Raw genomic sequence first — 23,593 nt, forward strand, 5'->3', positions numbered from 1 at the left:
AAGACCCCTCTGCTTTTACTGACGGGGCACAACTATTCGTCAACATTGAGATACTTTCCATCCAAAATAAAGCAGCTGCCATCAGCCTCCCCTTCACTTTTTCCCTCTCTCGACTTAACATAAGAACAACATAAGAATGAAGGAGACTGCAAGAGACCATAAGGCCTACACTAGGCAGCTCCGTATCCATCACCACCTGTCATCCCCATCCATAAAATTGTCTAATCTCTTCTTAAAACAACTGATAGTTTCAGCGCTTACTACATGGTTACTAAGTCTATTCCATTCGTCGACCACCCTATTAGTAAACCAATTCTTGCCTATTTCCTTCTTAAATCTAAATTTGTCCAGTTTATAACCATTACTGCGAGTCCTGCCCTGTTGTTTTAGTATGATGACCTTGTTTGCATCACCCTTGTTAAAGCCTTTGTCCACTTGAACACCTCTATTAGATCACCCCGCACTCTGCGTCTTTCCAGAGAGTGTAAGTTAATTAAGGTGCCTAAGCCTCTCTTCGTAAGGTAAATTTCTGAGTCCATGTATCATTTTGGCCATTCTTCTCTGTACTGATTCTAGTGAATTGGTGTCCAGTCTGTAGGACGGAGACCAAAACTGTACCTATTTTCGGGGTTGTGCCCTACGTTTAACACGCTACACTTAAAGATATTGAAGTTCATTTGCCATTTCACCAACCATGTGAAGAATTTGTTAAGATCATCCTGCGGAATCTCTGCGTCGACTCCTGACCTAATTAGGTGTTCTATTTTAGTGTCGTCCGCAAACTTACTGACATCACTATTTATCCCATCGTCTAAGTCGTTTATGTACATAATGAACAACAAGGGACCCAAAAACCGAGCCCGGGGGGCCCCCACTAGTAACATTGCCCCACCTAGATTTTACTCCCTTTATTGTGACCCGCTGTCTTTGGCCTCTATATTACACGCTTTGTATATTTATAGTTTGATACATACGTTTGAATCGATATTTCCAAGGTGGTTTCGAAATTAACTCCATATACTTATGAAATGCTGTTACCTTGAGGTGATTTCCTGAAGGTCTAGCGCGTGGCATGATGTTGCACACGAGACAGACGTTGATTTTCATTCATGCATTAAGTGCTCTGCACTACGCTTCGCTGTACACATTAAGGGAGGATATTGATTCTTCGACAATGTGTGTTTGTGTGTGTGTATGTGTTTGTACGTGTGTGCGCGCGCGAGCGCATACACATGCTTACCTAATTGTAATATATCAAATTGACGTCAGATGTGTGTGTACGTGTTGGACTCGTGACCAACAGCTATTTCCCTCCCGGAAGAAAGCTCAGCTTGTAAGACCGATCTATGGGTAATGCTATGACCTTACACGCACACACACACCCAACTCCCCGCCCACGAGAGTTGGAGTAACGGCTCGAAGCGCAGCGATACTGAAATAATTTCGGCCCTGTGCAGGATTCGACCCGGGTACCGTCGGTACCGTCGTACTGACAATCCGAGACTCTACCAACCGCGCCACCGAGTCGTGTGTGTGTGTGTGTGTGTATTCACCTTGGTCTTTTGGATCACGTGTTGGACTCGTGATCGACAGCTATTTACCTCAGCTCAGAGCTCGTATGATCGATCTATGGGTAAGGCTTTGACCTTACACACACACACACCCAACTCCCCGCCCACGAGAGTCAGAGTAACGACCCGAAGCGCAGCGATACCGAAATAATTTCGGCCCTGGGCAGGATTCGAACCAGGTACTGGTGTGTGTGTGTGTGTGATTCGCCTCCATGGTCTGGCGCTGGGCTTGTGATCAGCAGCTCTTCCCTAGCTCTTATATAAACCTGTCTATGGGCATTGCACACCCCTAACTCTTAACCCAAGAGAACAGGGTGCCGTATTGTGTGGGGTTGAATGTTTGTATGTGTGCATTGATTTTATGTTTCACGACGATGATGCCAAAGATGGGTAGATTGGTGTTATCGATTTAACTGCTGTTGGCGGTGGCTCGTGCTTTTGTTCTGGCAGTTTTTGTGATATTTTATTCAGGTTAAGAGAACCATTTGCGCGGCAGAAGGGATAAATCTATTTTAATTCCCCTTACATTGCTGCTGGCGTCTACCAAGCAATTGTATTCAGCCGAGGGAAACTTCCTGCGCAACGAAGTGGTTAATAGATCATTCATTGGTTAACAAAGGAAGGGGTACTGTTGATTAGTTAATAGGCTAATTGATATGTTAGTTAATAACAGTGCTTAAGTGACATGGACGATGCTTTGAGGCTTTTTATAATGCAGTACAGGTGTGCAAAATATCTCCACATTTGTTGAAATTGTCGGAGTCGACATGACATCACGAAACACTCAAATTTTGTGATTTTTGTGCTATCCGCACAGAACGATAGAACATCACTCATCTTGTCGCACGCACGCGCGCACACACACACACACACACACACACACACACACACACACACACACACACACACACACACACACATACGCACACACACACACGAGTACACACACACACATACACACACACGCACACACACACACGGTGGCGCAGTTGGTAGAGTTCCCGGTCACCACTACGGCGGTCCTGGTAACAACCCGCTGGTACTCCCCCAGGTAGGCGTAGCTCCTCCTTGGGGATCGGTGCCATCTGCGTAGAGCTGATGGCCAGGGGTATTTGCTGCTGTTTGGCCCCCAACTCTTGGGGTTGGGGGGTGGTCCCACGACGTAGACGGTGCAGCTCAACGTGACACACTTAAACAACGTGACACACAACGTGACACACAACGTGACACACTTAAACACGATACCCCCACACCTATCCCTCAAAACATAGCAGACCAAATACAAACACTAAACACTGTGATTGCCAATAAAATACATGAACAAAAAACACAAAATTGGCAAAACTTTATCAATACACTTGATCACAAAACAAACACCAGCAAATTGTACAAAACACTCAACAGCATCACACTATCCAACACTAACACTACACGCTCTCACGCAGCAATAATCACAACAACAGATAATCTACCCTCAAACAGACAACAAGCAAATGCACTCATACGTCATTTTGCACAGACGAGCCATCTTACATCTCACCCTGACGACCGACGCACCATTCGACGTAAGAAAGACTTTCCCACAGACTCAGACTATACACCCTTCATAGACAGTCAGACAAAACTCATAATGCATAGTCTCAAGCACTCATCTGCCTGTGGCCCTGATAACATAAGCAACATCCACCTAAAACACATTGGACCACAAGGTATACACGCACTCACAAACATTGCAAACTACAGCTATTCACACAACACAATACCCGACATCTGGAAGCATGGTAAAATAATCACCATTCCAAAACCGAACAAAGACCCAACAATCCCAACATCGCACCGCCCAATCACACTTCTCTGCACCCCCTCTAAAGTCATTGAACGCCTAATACTTAAACTTGTCACACCATATATTCCCCTTGCTGACTCACAACACGGTTTTAGGCCACTACACTCCACAAACACTCTTCTGACAAACCTCACACAAAGAATTTTAGATGGCATCAATTCAAATAGGCCCCACCACAGAACACTTCTTATAACATTGGACATTAGTAAAGCTTTTGATGCTATCCCCCGCCACAACCTAACAAATAAAATATATAACACAGACATGCACAATAACACCAAAAGATGGCTGGCCAATTATCTGGCAGGCAGGAATGCTCATGTGTCATATAATGGCCAATCATCGCACATCAGAAACATTAAGAACGGAGTACCACAGGGCTCAGTTCTATCCCCCACATTATTTAATCTATACATGCATGACTTACCCACGCCAGACACCTCAGAAATACAAATCTCTTCCTACGCAGACGACATAACAATCACATGCACACATCGTAACACAGACAAAGCTGCAGAAATAATCCAGCCTTACCTTGACACACTCAACACATGGTTCATCACAAACAGACTCAAAATAGCTCCAACCAAATCTACAGCAACACTTCTCACCAACTGGACAAAAGAACACAAATACATACCTCATCTCTACATCAACAACACTCTAATACCACACACAAACACACCGAAAATTCTTGGTGTAACATACGATACATCCATGTCTTTCAAACAACACCTCACAAACATAAAAAACAAATGCACACCTAGACTTAACGCACTTAAGTCAATCACTGGAACAACATTTGGACAAAACAAAGAAACTAATATAACAATATACAAACAATGCATACGCTCAGTGATGAATTATGCGAGTCCTGCATGGGCTCCTAATCTCAGTGAGACACACCACAACACCCTTCAAATCATACAAAACAAAGCCCTAAAAACAATTACAGGCTGCACAAATACATCACCTACAGACCATTTACACCATGAAACAAAAGTCCTCAAAGTCAAGGACCACCTCGACATGAGAGGCACACAAACACTTGCTGCAGCCACCACAAACACATCACACCCGCTACACTACATAGCAGAACACCCACACACACCAAGAAACATTAAAACTACACCCAAAGACCTTTATTACACACAGATACTCTCTTCTCTTCCTCCACAACCACCAAATACCAGCCTCCGGAAACATATTCATAATCATATCACTCACCGCTCCATTAACACACTGAAAGACAGCACACTGCTGCATGCCAGACCCCCTGATATCCACCCTTCTGAATCCTCTCTCCCACGTAAGGACAGAGTCCACTTGGCCAGACTGCGATGCGGTCACCACCCAGCACTTCTAAGCTACCAGAAGAGGCTGGACGACCGTGTTGTGAACAGCTGCCCAGGATGTAACACTTCACCCCATACCATACAACACATAATGGAAGACTGCATTATACACAATCATGCACGCAAACAACACGACATACACTCTATAAAGGATTTGTGGGAAAACCCAGTTTCGGCTGTGGCCTTCCTTGAGGAGACGGGACTGCTCGGACAGACAGTCTAGGGAACGACAACAACAACAACAACAACAACCCGCTGGGCAGCGGGTTGTTACTACAACTTGTGGGCGGGGAGGTGTGTGTGTGTGTGTGTGCTTGTAAGGTCACAGCATTACCCATAGATCAGTCATATATGAACTCTGACCTCTGTTCCGGGAGGGAAGTAGCTGTCGATCACGAATCCAACACGTAATTGAAAGACCATGGTGAATCACACACAGGGAGATAGAGAGAGAGAGAGAGAGAGCGGGGGGGGGGTGAGTGAGTGAGTGAGGGAGGGAGGGAGGGAGAGACTGACAAAGTTGGTTGACAGTAGCCAGAAGAAATTGATGAGTGTCGCCTGACACAGATGTTGAACCCCACTAACCTGTGCATGGACAGACTGTGTATGTTCCTAGACCTTGGTAACTTATAATTGTGCAGTTGCAGGTTGGTCAACCTCCCTTCCCAGGGGGAGGTCTCCTTCGTGTGTTGAGTTGGGAACTGTATTAACCATAGCATCTTGTTCTTCCGCAGGGTGATGGTGCAAGAGTACGCCGTCAGATGGAACACCAACTTCCGCTTCACATGCAAAATGACGGCCAATGCCTCGACAGGAGAACTCGACTCTTGCATCTGCCGCGTCTCCGTCAGACAGGTAAGGGCAAAGTCTCCACATGTGGTTCACATTCGAAATTCATATAATCCTGCACCTGTGCAGATTGGTGCTCAGGGTATTTCTTGAACTGGAAAGAATGAAAGGAAAAAGTATTATGTATGTATGCAGACATTTTTTCCTTCATTTGGATAGTCGAGTGATGCGCTCCATGAAAGCAAAGGCGGAGGTGATGAGGAAAGTAACTGCAGAAACAGAGGTGTTCTGGGGGATGGCTCTTTCAGAGAAAAGAAAGAGAAACATGGATGAAGTAGAACTATCCAGAAAGGTAAAAGTATTAAAGGGGCTGAGTGCAGACATGCTTTAGGAAGACAGCAAATGATATGTTTGAAAGATTGAAATGGAGAGACCATTAAATGCAAAGACAGAATGCTAAAAAGCGGAGAAGAGTTTTACCAAGAGCTTTACTCGTCAAAGACCGTAGTTGAGTCAGTAGATTGATTGATTGATTGTGTCTTCTAACATACTTTTGTGTTCTTTCTCTTCCCACGAAGCCGTTTTAGGAGGCACATAATTTACTACAAACTTCCTGCTCTTCCCATTCCTGTCCTCCACTTCCGTCACAATCATCTCTACTCCATTCTTTCCACATGTGACATTCCTCACATTTATATCCTTCTTAGTCAGGAACATAACTCCACCCCCTTGTTTTACCTCTCTGTTTCTAATCCAATAATTATTTGCACCATGTCTTACACTGTTGGGTGGTAGTGGACCGTTCAGTTTGTCTTTACAATTCCCATTATATCCGGTTCTTTTTCCTTCAGGTAACCATTCAGTTCGTTCAAGCCTGTTATTAAGCCATCTATATTTGTGTAAGACTCTTTTCATTTTCTGCTACTTCCATTGTATTTCCTGTTTCCCTTCTGTTTTTCTCTGCTATGGACCATTTCCTTACTTTCATATTCACTACTCTCCAATAGAATTTCTCTTGTTCTGACTCTGTTCTTTTCTCGTTTTTTCCCCTTAGCTTCTAGTCTTTTTGTTTTTTCCTCCTCTCTTTCCTCTTTATTCATTTCTCTTTTTATCCATACCTGTTTATATTGATCACTCTGCTAGTTTCCCTGTTTTGCTAAGATATTCTCTGCTGTTGTTTGTGACCTGAATTCAACCTTAATTGGTCTGGTCTTATCTGTATTGTATTTCCCTAGTCTATATATTTCTTCTATTTCTTTCCCTGTTTCTAGTTCATCTTGAACTACTTCTAATATCTTATTTACATTTTCATTTTCCTCCTTTATTCTTGTAGTCCTATTTGGATTATACTTCTCTTCCATCCCTAATATAATTATACATTTCTTTTTATCCGCTAAGTCTCTTACTATATTCTCCTTCTCCCTCATCACCTTAATAACTGTGTCCTTAGTTTGTTCTATCATCTGCTGTTCCACTATACCTCTAAATTCAATTTTATTGTTCTCTTGTACTTTTTTCCAACCACTTACCTCTTTTGCTATGGACTTTTTATTCTCTTTATTATTCCTCTTTAATTCCTTATTCTCATCCTTTACTTCTCTTAACTGTCTTTTTAATTCTTCTATTTCTTTAGTTAGGTTTTGATTCTCCTTCTTTAGTTCTTCCAGTTTATCAACCCTTTGGGTAACTAGCGTTAATTGGTTAAACCTAACCTCCCATGTTTCGTTCATTTCTTTTAGTTTCCCCTCTAGATTTACTAGTCGGGGGAAATTGTCATTTCCACCCTCATTAAATCCATGGAAATAATTATCTTCACCATCCATTGCGCTGCTCTTATCTATATTTCTAATTTTTACATGTTTACTAATCTCTTCAACTTCACCACTGCCGTCTGCCCCTCTCTTGTTGACATGCCGTCTGACCTCCTGGGCCCATTCGTCCTCTTCCTCATTTCCTTCCATTTTCCTCAGTAATCCCTCCCCCTTCTCATTTTTCTTCACCTTCCCACTACACCACGAGTTTTCCCCTTCCCTATTAATAAACACAGGTACACCCTCGTCGTTGAGATCCACGAAAATTGTAGATTTTTCCGGAGTCCATATTTCGTTGTCACTTTGACCGACGTGTGTGTGTGTGTGTGTGTGTGTGTGTGTGTGTGTGTGTGTGTGATTCACCTTGGTCTTTGGATCACGTGTTGGACTCGTGATCGACAGCTATTTCCCTCCCGGAAGAGAGCTCAGAGCACGTATGACCGACCTATGTGTAATACTGTGACCTTATACACACATACCCAACTTCCCGCCCATGAGAGTTGGAGTAACGACTCGAAACACAGCGATACTGAAATAATTTCAGGCCTGGGCAGAATTCGAACCCGGACCGCCGTAGTGACGGACGGAGACTCTACCAACCGCGCCACCGAGTCGCGCGCGCGTGTGTGTGTGTATTCACCTTGGTCTTTGGATCACGTGTTGGACTCGTGATCGACAGCTATTTCCCTCCCAGAAGAGAGCTCAGAGCTCGTATGACCGATCTATGGGTAATGCTATGACCTTTCACACACACACACACACACACACACACACACACACACACACACACACACACACACACACACACAACTCCCCGCCCACGAGAGTCAGAGTAACGACCCGAAGCACAGCGATACCGAAATAATTTCGGCCCTGGGCAGGATTCGAACTGGGTACTGCGAGCACTATCGTACTTCCCAGTCCAGCGCTCTACCAACTGTGCCACCGAGTCGTGTAATGTGTGTGTGTGTGTGTGTTTGTGTGTGTATGTGCGTATGTACCTCATACTTTGGTAAATGGCTCAAAAAGTGGTGACTTTAAGTTAAAAATTAATTTAATTCATATTAACCACAAAATATTATTAATAGGCATCCACAGTTTCTAAATATATATGTATATGTCTAATGTAATACTTAAGTAAATGCCTTTTCAAAACTTACAAAAAAGAATAATAATGATATGAAGCCTACCTGATGGGTGACTTCTGGGACTGGTGTAGGAGGGGGTGGGTCCATGGGTTTTCTGCAGAAATACATTGAGAGTACCTTGGATTATCTTGATCTTCCTGTCTTCAAGGATTGATTATGTTATAAGGAGCAAAAGCTTGGTGACATGCCCACATAACCTTTGAGAAACATTGAGTATTAGGATCCATATCCTGAAATATAGCTAGACATTTATCCAAATGTGCAAATGCCTCTTGCATTTTCTTGATAGTAAAGCAACAAGGCTCAGGGTCTAGCTCTTCTGTCTGTTGCTGATCAACTCTTCATTTGTTAAGAGCTGCTGATCTTTCTCGAACAATTCATTGAAATCTTCATCCTCCAATTCCAATTGTAGTTCACTGCTCAACATCACCAAGGATCTATTAATTGTAACTTTACCAAATTCCATGAAATATGAACAGATTGTGGGCACAGCTTCTTCCATACACCATTCATAGCCATGCTTTGAACCTCAATTCTAGTAGCAGTTATGTTCAGTATAGCTTTTTAAATGTTGAAGCCCCTCCAAAAGTCACAGACTGTGAGACTCATCAAGGTCTGTTGCAGAAAAAATAATAGTGAAATAAGTCACTACATAGTTCCTGTCATAGCTCAAAATGATATAATGTATTTTTAATATATTATCTTTAAAAAACAATGTATGTACGGGAATGACAAAACTCGAAACAATGTAAGACAAGGCGTAACTGTGTGTATATATATATATATATGTATGACATGTTCACTTTTGTAAAGATGCTCAGTTTTTACCAAACTTACTGATTTGACATGGCATCACTGAAATTTCAGTCAGTTACAGGTTTCGGAAAATAATCAAATATATATTTATTCTCTTATCTGCAGGAGGTCCGAGGAGGCAAATCATTCCAAAAATTAGGCTATGCTGATATCAACCTGGCCGAGTTTGCTGGGTCTGGTGGGATGAAGATGTATCTTCTGGAAGCCTATGACTCCAAACACCGCCTTCATAACTCCATGCTCAAGGTTGCAGTGGACATGGTTCTACAGTCAGGAGACCCTTGTTTCAAAGCGTAAGTAGCTTCTTCATTTGAGTTTTTTTTTTATGTTAGTTAACATGCTCCTATTTTCCTCTGTGCTCTAGACACTTGTATATGCAGTCATCATTTCTAGGAACATCCATTGAAAAGTGTTGTAAAAGTGTAAAATGTAATTGGGATAGATTACATAGATTTTGAGACAACACATCTCATTCAGATGGAAATTAGATACTGAAAAAATTGCTGTTGATGTTATCTTAGATAACCCTTGAGGAAAAAAGTGGGATGTATCCTCTGTTTCTTGTAGGGGCAGTCATCTTTCTGGGCATCAGTGGTTCAAATCTCATGGGTGAACAGTCTTCAGTAAGGGTGATTTCCTTCCAATTCAGTGGAAAGAAAAAAGAGCAGTAGAATCTATGGTATGGGTGAGAGCTCACCCTTTTCCTCTTCTCCTCCTCTTCCTCCTGACATTTGGCTTAATCACATGATGAATCATATTTTTACAGTACTGGACTCATGAACCAAAAATTTGTTTCTTGAACATTTTCACATGAGTCATGTCCTTTGTACTTTCATATGTCATTTGCAGGCAACCGTCAAGGGTGCAGCGGTATCAGTCCAATGAGATGGCAGCAGAAGAACCTCTTAACAGACATAGTTCAGGATCCAGGGTTTCCCTTACATCATCAGGATATGATTCACTAACCAAGAAAGTCAAAGGTATTATCATGTCTGTTTACTGGTTTGACCTCTTCATTATAGTTGCATACATACAAAGTATGAAATTTTTGTTGAAGCTATAGTCCAGGGTGGATGACACTTATTAGGGGCCTGAGGCACAGATAGCTTGGGGGGCTTTACCTTAAATCAAAAGGCCCATTGGTAACTTTGGGGGTGGGGGATTATGAAAATTATCAGTCATCAAAATTAAGCTTCCATAAAATATAAGATTGGTGTTCATATGGGTCAGAAATTGGAGACATAGCTGAGATATTGCTGAACAAAGCTCATTTTTTATACATATGCCACTCCAAGTCACAGAAATATGTATTCATGATCCAGCTAGACACATTAAAAATGAAATAGGTAATGGCTAACTAACTGAATATCTAATGACATATTTCTATCCTGAGAATCAGGGGGTCCTGCAGAATTGGAGGGCCTAAGGCTAGTGCCTCAAGTGCTTGTGTTTAATCCAGCTTTGGCTAAAGTTATACTGATATGTTATAGATAACACCAAGTGATTTTATATTTTTATGGTAGATAGTTTTGCTCTGGCTGATTTGAGAATGTTTAGCGAAAGTCAGTATTAATCAGAAAAAGCTATTGTGACAGTGGAGGGATTGGAAAATTAAGTTTCACTATAGCTTGTTCTGTTCATCATATAATTTAATCTGGAACTGATACTCTTTACTATATGAATTATTCACATTCTTCAGAGGTTATAGGTGACAGTGAGGAGATGTTAGAAGGAACCACTGAGGTCCCAGGCCACTCCCGCAACTCTTCCAACACAAGTCATGGGTCAGGTTATGCCTCCATCAACTCTCAGTCTCACACATCACAGACCTCAGACAAGTCAGGGCATATCAGGTGAGCTGTAGAACTGCTAGGAGGCTTTATATTTATCATTTCCTCCTTCCTAACTTTAGTGAATTTCCTGCAACAGCTTGGATTTGCACAGGGTATAATAAAGTGTGGATTGTTATTATTATTATTATCATCATATATATATATATGTGTGTATATATATATATATATTATATGTGCGTGTGTGTATTTACCTAGTTGTATTTTACGGGAAGAGAGCTATGCTTGTAGTGACCTGCTTTTGTATCTTTCAGCGTCCAGTTTACTTTTAAATTCTTGTATAGTTTTTGCACTCACTGTTTCCTCATTCATTTTGTTCCAGATATCTATCACTTTGTGTGGGAAGCTATTCCTTTTGAGATCTCTTCTGTAACTATCCTTTCTAAGTTTCTTTTCATGTCCTCTTGTTTTTCTTCTATCCCACTTTAGTAAGTCATCTCTGTCAAGGACTTCCATCCCTTTCATAATTTTGTAGATGGTTAGCAGGTCTCCTCTTGCTCTTCTTTGTTCCAGGGTTGGTAGTTCAAGTTCGGCCAATCTTTGTTCATATGTCAATGTGGAGAGTGTTGGTGCCATCTTTGTCATTGCTCTCTGAATTCTTTCTTATTTCTTTATACTTATTTTAGTACTAGGTATCCATAGTGTTGCAGCATACTCCAAATTTTGTCTTATCAGTGTAACTAATATTTTCTTTACCATTGCTTCATCCAGGTAGTCAAAGGCCACTTTCATTAATCTTAATAGATTGAAAGTTTCTCTAATTAATTTGTTGATATGTTTGTCTGGTGCCATGTCATTGGTGATAGTTACTCCTAGGTCCCTTTCAGAGTTGACTTTTTTAATTTCCTTTGTACCAATTTTGTATTGTCCTGATATTCTGTTTTTGCTTTTGCCAAATTCCATTATACTACTCGTACATTTCTTGATGTTGAAATTCTTTTCACTCTTCTGACTCCATTTCCAGATTTTGTCCAGGTCTTCTTGTAATGATTTGCAATCTTCCTCTGTACTTACTCTCTTTAGTAGTTTTGCATCATTTGCAAAGAAGTTCATTTAATATTCCACACCTTCATCCATGTCATTTATATATATGCCAAACATTATCGGAGCCAATACAAAACCTTGTGGGACTCCACTTATCATTTCTTCCCAATTTGAGTTCTTGTCTCAAAGTACCACCCTCATTTTTCTCTCATTCAATAAATCTTTCATCCATTCCAATAACTTTCCTTGTATTCTACCTATTGTTTCAAATTTGCTTAGTAACTTTTTGTGTGGTACTTTGTCGAATGCTTTTTGTAAATCTAAGAAGGCACAATCTGACCCTCTCTCCCTTTCTTGAATTATTTCTATTAGCCTTGAGTAAAAGCACACCACATTAAGTTTGTGGCACGTGATCTTCCATGTCTAAATCCAAATTGTTTTGGATCTAATATTTGGTCACCTCCAAGTGTTTAATCTATTTACTTTTGATAACTTTTTTGCATATTTTTGCTTTTGTACTTGTAAGGGAGACCAGTCTATAATTGGTTGGATTTTCTTTGACCCCCCCTTTGTATATTGGTACAATATTTGCATTTTTCCAATCTTGTGATACTTTTCCTTCTTTGAGTGAGAAATCAATTATTTTGTGTATTTTGTCTGTTAGTTCATCTATACATTCTTTCAATATCCAATTTGCAATTCCATCTGGCCCATGTGACTTTCTGACATTTAGGTTTTTTTATTTGTTCCCTTATTTCTTTCTGTGTCAGCGTTATTTCTTTCATTGTGAGGGATCTTTCTGTCCTTCCTTTCCAATTTGTGAGCTTTCAATTGTGAATACAGATTTAAAGTGTGTTTGTGTGTATTTACGTAGTTGTATTTACCTAGTTGTATTTTACAGGAAGAGAGCTATGCTTGTAGTGACCCACTTTTATATCTTTCAGCATCCAGTTTGATCTTAAATTCTTGTATAGTTTTTGCACTCACTATACTTTTTATTTATTTATTTATTTTTTCATGTCCTCTTGTTTTTCTTTTATCCCACTTCAGTAAATCATCTCTATCAAGGACTTCCATCCCTTTCATAATTCTGTAGATGGTTAGTAGATCTCCTCTTTCTCTCCTTTGTTCCAGGGTTGGTAGTTTGAGTTTGTCCAATCTTTGTTCATATGTCAATTTGGGAGCATTGGTGCCATCTTTGTTGTTGTCCTTTGAATTCTTTCTAATTTCTTTGTGTTCTTTTTAGTACTAGGTGTCCATAGTGTCACAGCATACTCCAATTTTGGTCTTATCAATGTAACTGATATTTTCTGTACGATCTCTTCATCCAGGTAGTCAAAGGCCACTTTCATTGATCTTAGTAAATTGAATGTTTCTCCGACTGATTTGTTGATATGTTTGTCTGGTACCATGTCATTGGTGATAGTTACTCCTAGGTCCCTTTCAGAGTTGACTTTTTTAACTTCCTTTGTACCAATTTTATAGAGTTCCAATATTCAATTTTGCTTTTTCCAAATTCCATTATACTACATTTCTTGATGTTGAAATTCACTTCATACTTCTGACTCCAATCCAATCTTCCTCTGTGCTTACTCTCTTTAGTAGTTTTGCATCATCTGCAAAGAAGTTCATATAACATTCCACACCTTCATCCATGTCATTTATATATATGGCAAACATTATCGGAGCCAATACAGAACCTTGTGGGACTCCACTTATCATTTCTTCCCAGGTTGTGTTCTTGTCTCTAAGTACCACCCTCATTTTCTCCTGTTCAAGAAATATTTCATCCATTCCAATAACTTTCTTTGTATTCTACCTATTGTTTCAAATTTTCTTAGTAACTTTTTGTGTGGTACTTTGTCAAATGTTTTTTGTAAATCTAAGAAGGCACAATCTGCCCATCCATCCCTTTCTTGTATTATTTCTATTAGTCTCGAATGTGTATTCACCTTGGTCTTTGGCTCACGTGCTGGACTTGTGATTGACAGCTATTTCCCTCTCGGAAGGGAGCTCAGAGCTCGTATGACTGATCTATGAGTAATGCTGAGACCTTACACACACACACACACACCCAACTCCCCGCCCACGAGAGTTGAAGTAATGACTCGAAGTGCAGCAATACTAAAATTATTTCAGCCCTGGGCAGGATTTGAACCTGGACTGCCATAGTAACAGTCGGGGACTCTACCAACTGCGCCACTGAGTGTGTGTGTGTGTGTGCAACTTTTTTCCAACAAAGCATTTGTATATTTTAAGTATTCTTTGCCAGCATATTGTAGTAGATGCATTGTGCTTTTGTATTTTTATATTCACAATCTTCTTATTTGCACTGCATATGAAGGATATAGATAAGATTGAAAGAATACACAGAACAGCAACCAAATTGATCCCCAGCCAAGCAGACAAACCACATTGTGAATGATTAGAAGTATTTAGCCTACCATAATTGAAAAAAGAAGATAAAGAATTTACATGATTGTAGTGTTCAGGCTAATTAAAAGAATAGGTCAAACTGAGAGAGGTAATCTGTTGAGGGTAGGAGAGTGTCATGAGGTTGTTGGAATAAATTGAGAAAAAGACAACTGTTCATACCTGTTTCATGAGATTGTGGGAATGAATTGAGAAAAAGACTACTGTTCATATATGTGCAAGAAGCACAGTTTTCCATACAGAGGTGTCATCTTATGAAATAGCCTAAAAGAAGACCTAGTCTAATTTAAAATCATAAACCAATTTGAGGTTAAAATTGATCAATGGAAAAAAAAATATAGAGTCCATAAGCGTAGCTTCATTTCTGTAGTACAGTTAGATAATGATAATTGTCACCTTGAATTTCACTTATTGGAAACATGCAGCCCCACAGTGGCTAGCAATGGTCTACAGACCCTTCTATAGATCTCACTAGGAGAGAGGGAGATCTTGGACTGTTTTCTGTGTTGTATTTGTGTGGGACTGTTTTTTATGCCACCAGCTTATAGTAGTAGGAGAGTTGCCAATTGTTAACTCTCCTTTTGTGAAAAGATAGAATACAGTTGAAGACAAAAGAGAAAGGTCTTGGGGCCTACCGGTAGTTTTGATACTGTCAGCCCCACCAGATGGAAGTGATAATATTGACAAGTTTTGAAGATTGTAAGGAGATGATTCCTATAATGTCCATCTTGTAAGACCATCCCTTGCAGGTACTTGTCATTGGTCTCTACAACATGACCCAGAGAGGTTTTATCTTGTCTGCACTGTCTATTTCTCTAGTGGATGAGGGGGATTAGTTGCCATGTAATGAAGCCCTAGGGATAAACCAATTTCAACTGTTGGGTCTTGCTGTGAAAGTGTTGTGACCTGCTGTATTACCTCAGACCTGTGCAATTTGGGGATCATTTTTTGGTGGAAGGTAAGTTGAGAGTGGAGGGTAGATGAAGAAAGAGGAATAGGACAAAAGGTAGGGAGGTGCTTAGAGTGAACTGCTTAAATGAGAAAGAAAAGGAGTACAAGAAGCTGAGAGAAGAGTGGGAGGGAGTGAAGGATAGAGTAGAACTAGGAATGGAGGAGGAATGGGGATGGTTCAAGGAGGGTGTCACAAGGTGTGTAAAGATGGTGTGTGGAACAAGGAGGACAGGAGGAAATAGAAGGAAGGGTAGTGAGTGGTGGGGTGAGGAAGCGAAGAAGCGAGCTTTCACAGATTGGTTACAAAATAGGATGAGGGAATCATACAAGAGGTACAAAGAAAAGAGAAGAGAAGTAAAGTATAAGATAAGTAGGCAAAGAGGATAGCAGATGTGAAATGGGGTAAGAGTATGACAGAAAATTTTGAAAGTAACAAAAAGACGTTTTGGAAAGAAATTAAGAGAGGAAGAGGTGGTGAATCAAGTAGAGTAGAAAAGGTAAAAGGTGCAGATGGAGAGATGATAATGGAAGAGAAGGCAGTAAGGGGAAGATGGGCAGAGTATTTTAGGGAGTTGCTAAATGTGAAGGAGGATAGGGAAGGAAAGGTAGTTGCAGTGGGAAGTGCTAAGAAAATGACCGTGATGAGTGAGGAAAATGGAGGAGAAATAAGGAAGGATGAAGTGAAGGCAGTTGTTAAGATGATGAGAGCAGGTAAGGCACCTGGTCTGGATGGATGTCATGCAGAATGTCTGAAAAAAGGAGGTACAGTGATGGTGGACTGGCTGGTGAGGTTATTTAATGTCTGTTTAAGAGAGGGTAGAGTGCCGGAGGACTGGAGGAGTGCCTGTATAGTTCCACTTTACAAGGGAAAAGGGGACAAGTGTGAGTGTAGTAGTTTCAGAGGGATTAGCTTGTTAAGTGTAGTTGGGAAGGCTTATGGGAGGGTCTTGATTGAGAGGATTAGGAGAGGAACAGAGGGAGTAATTGGTGAGGAACAGTGTGGGTTTAGGACAGGTAGGGGTTGTGTAGATCAGATTTTTGTGGTAAGACAGATATGTGAGAAAGCTATAGGAAAAGGTAAGGATGTGTTTTGGGCTTTTATGGATTTGGAAAAGGCTTATGATAGGGTAGACAGGAAGGCACTGTGGGAGGTTTTGCAGATATACAGGATAGGAGGAAAGCTAGGAGCTGTCAAGAGTTTTTATGAGAGTAGTAGAGCATGTGTCAGGATTAGAAATGGAGAGAGTGAGTGGTTTGAGGTAAAGGTGGGACTTCTTCAGGGATGTGTTATGTCACCCTGGCTGTTCAGTTTATACATAATGGGGTGGTGTGAAAGGTAAATGCAAGGGTAGTGGGTCAGGGATTGGAGATGGTTAAAGAAAATAGAGAAAAGTGGGAGATATGCCAGCTGTTGTTTGTGGACAACACTGTGCTTGTGGCAGGATCAGAGGAGGGATTGAGGAAGTTAGTGACAGAGTTTGGGAAAGTGTGTGAAAGAAGGAAGTTGAAGATAAATGTGGGTAAAAGTAAGGTGATGAGATGTACAAGGGGTGAAAGTGGCAGCAGACTGGAAGTGAGTATTAAGGGAGAGCGACTGGAGGAAGTGGATAGTTTTATATACTTGAGTGCAAACATGGCAGGAAAAGGAATGGGAGTGGAGGTAGAATGTAGATTGAGAGAAGCGAGTAAATGCCCTGGTGAATTAAAAAGTGTAATGAGAAATGGACATGTGGAAATGGATGCTTAGAAGAGATTATATAGAGTGATTGTGCTGACAGCACTGTATTGGGCAGAAACATGGAACATAAGAGAGGAAGAGAGAAGGAGTTTGAATGTGTTTGAGATGAGGTGTGTGAGAAGTATGATAGGGGTTACTAGGCTGGATAGAGTGAAAAATGAGGAGGTGAGGAGGAGAATGAGGGTGGAAAGGGAGTTGGGAGATAGGGTGGATGAAAGAGTTTTGGGATGGTTTGGGCACATGGAAAGAATGAGTGAAGAAAGACTAGTAAAAGAGGTGTGGAATGCAGATGTGGAAGGAGTGAACATGAGGGGGCGACCTAGGATGAGATGGATGGATGGGGTAAAAGGGGCTTTGGGGAAGAGGGGAATGTCTGTTGAGAAAAGAAGGGAGAAGACAAGATAAGGGTGAGTAGAGAATGGTTGTGTATAGATGATACTGTGATGTATGGAGGGGAATGGGTGAGGGAGTGTGTGAGAATGATATTTTGACACAACCCAAAGGAATTTCTCCTCGTCTTTCTCTTTTTCAGACTAAACGGGATAAATTGCATTGATAGAAGGGATCTGATCCACTTCAGTATGAGTCAAATTCTCACACGCAGCATTGGTTGTCCTATCTATGCTGCATCACACTACTCACGTTTTCATTATAAAATATAAAATCACTGCTGTATTACTTGTTCTCTTTTACTCTTGAGTAATAATACATATATACACCAAGGCTTTTTCCCCCTTTCAAGGGAGGTAGCCAAAAAGAAAAAGGCATAAATCATTCCCACCCATTCCATCCCTAAATACATTCCACTCCCCTCCACCCTCCCCCTTATCTTAGCACCTCCTGGATGACAGGTCATCCCTGCACCTTGTCCACTGCCCTGGGTCAGAGGCAGTGTCGCAAGTCACAGCACATCCACAGCAAGGCTGCTTCATTAAAATTGAGTAATTAATTGAGTAACAATAAACACAGAAAATATGATCAAAATATGATCATAGAATCCAGGGGTAACTCATGTACAGCTACAGAAATATATAATCAAGACGCCTACACTGGCATCCTCGTGTACCCACTTATGCCGCATGACACCAACATAGGTGTCATCATATTGAAGTGGTTAAAGATGGGATGGCTTTAAGAGGTCATGGAAGTGAATTAATCACTTCAGTATGGTGATGCCTACTTAGGCATGATGAGGCGCAAGTGTGTACTTCAGGATGCCAGTATCAACGTCTTCATTATACAGTATATATATTTTGTAGTTGTACATGAGTTACCCCTGTATTCTGTGAACTGGTTTGATCACATTTTCTGTGTTTATTATTACTCAGAGTAAAAGAGAATGAGTAATACAGCAGTGACTTTATATTCTATAATGTGAGGAATGTGATGCAAATTACACATGGCAAATGATGCTGCATGCAAGAATTTGAGTCATAGATAAATGATGAACTGATGCAGTCTGAAAGGAATTTTCCATGTCTTATCTATATACTCATAAAGGGACAAAGGGGGAGGGTCACCATGTAAATAAAGTGGTGGTGATAAACCAGCATTGGCTGTTAGGCCCTGCTTTGGAGGTGCTTTGTTTTGCTGCATTACCTCTGATGCAGGCAGTTGGCAAGGACGGCCTTTCATCCACAAGGAGCTACGAGATTTTTAAAAGGGAAACAATTGGGTGTGAGATTGGTGGAGGGCTGCATATTTTTCCACTTAGTCAAATTAAAGGCTACAGTTATTATTACTTATGTGTTTAAAACCCTTTCTATCACTCTTTAAAATTTCATATTCTTAAGATCAGACCCAACCTTCATTTCCTACATGTTTTTATCCTTATACATTTAATACTTCAACAAATAGACACAGACATGTATTTCATACAATATGCATTTGGGTTTGGTTGGGGTACTTCTTCAAATTTTACTGGTGCTTATGCTGCTAGATTTTCCAATCTTTGCTTATAGTTGCTCGCTCCCACATCATAGTCTCTTGTCAAAATAGATTAATTTTCTTTTGTTATTTTTATGGGCCATTACTAATTGATGATACTAGCTAGTGTGGAAAATTTCATATTTTATAAAAGTAATTGATGCATTCGATTACTTTTTTCCAATATGTTTATCAGAGTGGATTGTATTATCAACATGAAAAGACACAATAATTAATGACCAAAGAGCTTATAGAATGCTTGTTCACAAGTAAGAATATTATTTATGATTGAGAAATAGCATGCTACTAAAAATTTTTTTCTTTCTTTTCTTTATGGTATTTTATAAAGATTGTGGAGGCTAGGAGTAGTAAAGGAAGATGGAGGTGGGGAGGTAGTTAGAGTAGCATTGTTCTCATTTTTTATTTTTTTCTTGGAGATCCTGCATGTTGTTGATAAATGGAGGTATAAAGCTAAGAAATTAATTACACCAAAGCAGAGTCAGTTTTAGGAAAACTAATCTAACTTAAGAAATGGGTTGGAAGGGATGTATGGATACAAAAGAAGTAGAGTAGAACATAGGAAAATGCAGCATGGGTTTGAAAGAATATGGGACAAAGATTAATGAGAGAATGAAATATAATAAAGGGAAGTAAAAATTCAGATGTGGTGTTGGGTAGATGTAGGGAAAAAATAAGTAATAAATCTAAGGAACAATATAAAAAATATTTATAAGCTTATACACAACATCCAAAGAAAGGAAGAAAGGAACTTTGAAAAAATATCATCAATGAATAGAAGATAAACCTAAAATGTTTTACAGCTCGAGTGTCAAAATGATAGACAGAGAAAGAATCTCTAGGCTAGTAGTGGAAAGAGAAGTCTATGATGATGCATCAACAAAGGTGGAAATAATAAATAAAAGTTTCCAATCTGTTTTCACTAAGACAAATGATGTTGTGGAGGAGTGTAAAACTAGGGATGTTGGGTTAAAAGATATAGAAGTAGAAGTGAAGTAAGTCTATGAACTATTGAAAGCAGATATAAGGGAAGCTCAAGGGCCTGATAGGATCACAAAGTGAATCCTGAAGAAATGAAGAGAACAATGTTAGACAAGATTCACAAGCTAATTTTGTGTTTATTAGAAGAAGGGATGCTGTCCCAAAATTGGAAGAGTGCTGATCTTGTACCAGTTTATGAATTAAGAAGTAAGGAGAAAACCCTGAAAACACAGACAAGTGTGTGGTGAATATGATAGGTAGCTGAATTGTGCAAAACGATTATAAAAGACAGCGTTAAATGCTTAGAAAAGATAACATTTTGGCAGGCAATTCAGTTTTGGAACTGTGAAAATCATGAGTATCTACTTTATAAAGCCTTTACTCAATTGGTTGATGTGCTATAAGAGAAAACTGGGTGGATTTTGTGTACTTAGATTTGGAAAAGCCCTTTGATAAAATATCTTATATACATCAAAAAGAACTAACATGGAAATTGGAACACATTGAAGGATTTAAAAGAAACCTCTTGGAATGGATGAGGAACTTTGTGAAAGACTATTAATTAAGAACAGTAGTGGAGTCTCATAATGCTCTTGACATATGTAAATGATGTGCTGGAAGGAGTAGCACACTACACTAGCATGTTTGAGGGTGCAAAGATCATGAAGATTATAATTTAGAGTATAAAGCGGTGGTGGAGCCCCCACATAAAATGAAGGATATGAATACAGTCTAGAGAGCAGGAACTAAATTGATCCCAGCCTAGTAGATAAACCGTATGAGGAAAATTAGAAGTATTTATCGGACATGTCATCAATAAAAGAAAGAAGGGAGAGAAATATTATTATTGTGGTGTCCAGATCAGTAGAAGGAATGAATAAAACTAAAAGAGAAGCTCTTGGTTTGGGACAGGAGGGTGTCATTAGTACATGGGAACAAATTTAAAAAGACTACCTGCCTGAAGGATATCAAGAAACATGCTTTTCAGTGCAGATGCATCAACTCATGAAATAGCGTAAATGAGGCCATAATCCAATCTAAAACCATAAATCAATTTAAAACTAAGTTTCATCAGTGGAGAAAAAGAGTTAGGGGTCCATAAGCCTAGCTCCTTTCATGTATATTACAATAAGTTAAATACAGGTAGATAAAGTGGTTAGAAAAGGTTCTAAGGCTGCTTGGATGTATAGCCCCAACACTTCAGAAGATATAGGAAAAATTGTCATGATTATAAGATGAAAATGCTAAAGAAGCAAAACTTGTGAATGAAAGTAGTAATAACAGAGAACAAGATATATATGTAATTGTAATATATACATGATATATATACATGGAAGATATACATGTAATATTCATGTAATTTATTTTTATTTTTTATTTATTTATTTATTCATTTATTTATTTTTATTTGTAATGGCCTAGTACAGATATAGATTTGCTTTAATATTCAAACAGCTCTTAAAGCCCCTTTTTTATCTAACACCTTTTAAAGTTCCTTTTTATCTTCTTTGATTTTATTTTTGCCAAGTTTCTTTTTGTAGTTAGTCATCTGAGCAGTAAATTACAAGGCGCATGTTGCATGAAAGGGAGCTGCATGAGTGATGGCCTGTTTATCTTTAGAAACAACCGATCACCATCTGTCACTGTATGGACTCCAAGTTTCCTTCGGCGACCCAGGAGACCCTCAAACCTCCAAACGAGTGACTCCCTGCCTGACCTGCCTCAGCACAAGCGTGGACTACCACCTTCCAAACCCTCTGCACTTTTCCACACCCCACTTGTCAGTGCTACCACACCCCTGGGACTCACACCCCTCATCATTGCTTCCTCACCCAACTCGCCCACTGGCACTACTTCCCATAGGGCTTCCATTGGGTCAGTTTCTGTGCAGTCTGGGACCCTGTGGCACCACAGGCCAAGCATAGTCAGCTTGTCAGACCTGCAGGACTCAAGCCACTCTTTGCCAGCCACCCCCAGCACACCAAAGGGTGTACTTATGAAGCTTGACTGCCACAAATGTGGTGCAGAACCCACAATGCAGTTTGTCCAGGAGGTTTACGTTGACCCCACATCACAGTTCTTCAGCAATGCCTTGCCCTCTCCCTGTGCACCCCCTTCCTGCCTGCATGCCCCTCTGCCTGACATGATTGATGGAGCTCACACATCAAGGTAATCCTACTCCATCAGCTTGCTTTTGCTTCATAAGAATATGATCTGACAAATTTATTAAGCTTGAAATGATCAGTAGTAAAAAAAAAAAAAAAAAAAAAAAAAAAAAAAAAAAAAAAATTAAATTGGGGAGGATTCCATATGTATGTAGTGAATTCAATGCCTGTAGTCATAACTGTCATAACTGTTATAGTTGCCTTTATTAATACTATTATTAATGATACCTTTATTATTATTTCTTTATTATTAATCTTATTACAAACCTGCAATACAAGCTGACAAACTGTTGGTTGTAGGAAGGCTTTAATGCTAATTCTTAGATTTATGCTGCTTTGCACTGGATTTAAAATCAGTCAAATAGATTACAATACAAATGGAAGGACTTGATTTTATCATCCTATTTTATTGTATGGTGTAAGTCAGTGATAGATTTTTGTCTGCTATGTTAGTGTTACACGATTTCCTGTAATTCAAGTAAAAACAAGAACAGTATTTCATGTTTTTTAATATTGTGCTAATATTAATTTTGAATGTCTTTGTTGGCTGAGAAGGTATACATTACATAAATTCATGGGTTATCTAAGCACGAGTGATATATGTTTTCAAGCATACATGAAAGATAGGGGGGCAGAAATGTGAATATTTTGTATTCTGCTCAGCATTTACATGTTCTCAGTTGATAATATCATTGTATTACAGAAACAGTAGTGAAGGTTCAGGTTTAAGTGAAGGGTCCCTGGAAAGAGGAAGTAGAGCAAAGAATACAAGTGGAGAAGGAAACAAAGAGCTACGGGTTGATGCAACTCGAGTAGATCCTGATGATTTTATCAACCAGCTTCTACAGGACACAAAGATAGAACCCATGAGACATGATGACTCAGCTGAAAGTAAGTTTTTATATAATTTTTTGTATCTGATCTGTCCATCAGCTCTGGAAGGTAAAAGATCCTGCTTGCATGTAAAAAGTGTATCTTATATGTTTATGTGAATTATACTATATGCTGAAATACTATGCACCTTTAAGTTTCCACTGGAGCACACTTTCAGTCCGCCTTGGAAGGGTGATGGGGAGAGGAGAGAAGGTAAAGGGTGTGCACTCTGCATTGAAGGGTTTGTAATGCTTTCACTGGGGTAAAAAAACATTCACATGCAAGCAGGAAATGGGTATGTAACAAGACAGGTAGGGGACCCCACAGAAACACCTATG

The 23,593-nt window shown here is 39.8% G+C and overlaps 1 protein-coding gene across 3 annotated transcripts in view; it reads left to right on the forward strand.

Annotated features, from left to right (window-relative positions):
- Positions 1–23,593, forward strand: part of LOC143029543 (uncharacterized) — a 318,829-nt gene that overhangs the window by 281,177 nt on the left and 14,059 nt on the right. For all 3 annotated transcript variants that reach the window (XM_076192202.1, XM_076192203.1, XM_076192204.1), the window contains exons 2-7: positions 5,507–5,627; positions 9,442–9,629; positions 10,186–10,316; positions 11,036–11,189; positions 21,838–22,386; positions 23,086–23,273. In XM_076192202.1, coding sequence (XP_076048317.1) covers positions 5,507–5,627; positions 9,442–9,629; positions 10,186–10,316; positions 11,036–11,189; positions 21,838–22,386; positions 23,086–23,273 — 1,331 coding nt within the window. The remainder of the gene's footprint in view (positions 1–5,506; positions 5,628–9,441; positions 9,630–10,185; positions 10,317–11,035; positions 11,190–21,837; positions 22,387–23,085; positions 23,274–23,593) is intronic.

Source organism: Oratosquilla oratoria, chromosome 11 (assembly GCF_046742065.1).
Source record: "Oratosquilla oratoria isolate Oo_2021 chromosome 11, ASM4674206v1, whole genome shotgun sequence".
Taxonomy (NCBI): domain Eukaryota; kingdom Metazoa; phylum Arthropoda; class Malacostraca; order Stomatopoda; family Squillidae; genus Oratosquilla; species Oratosquilla oratoria.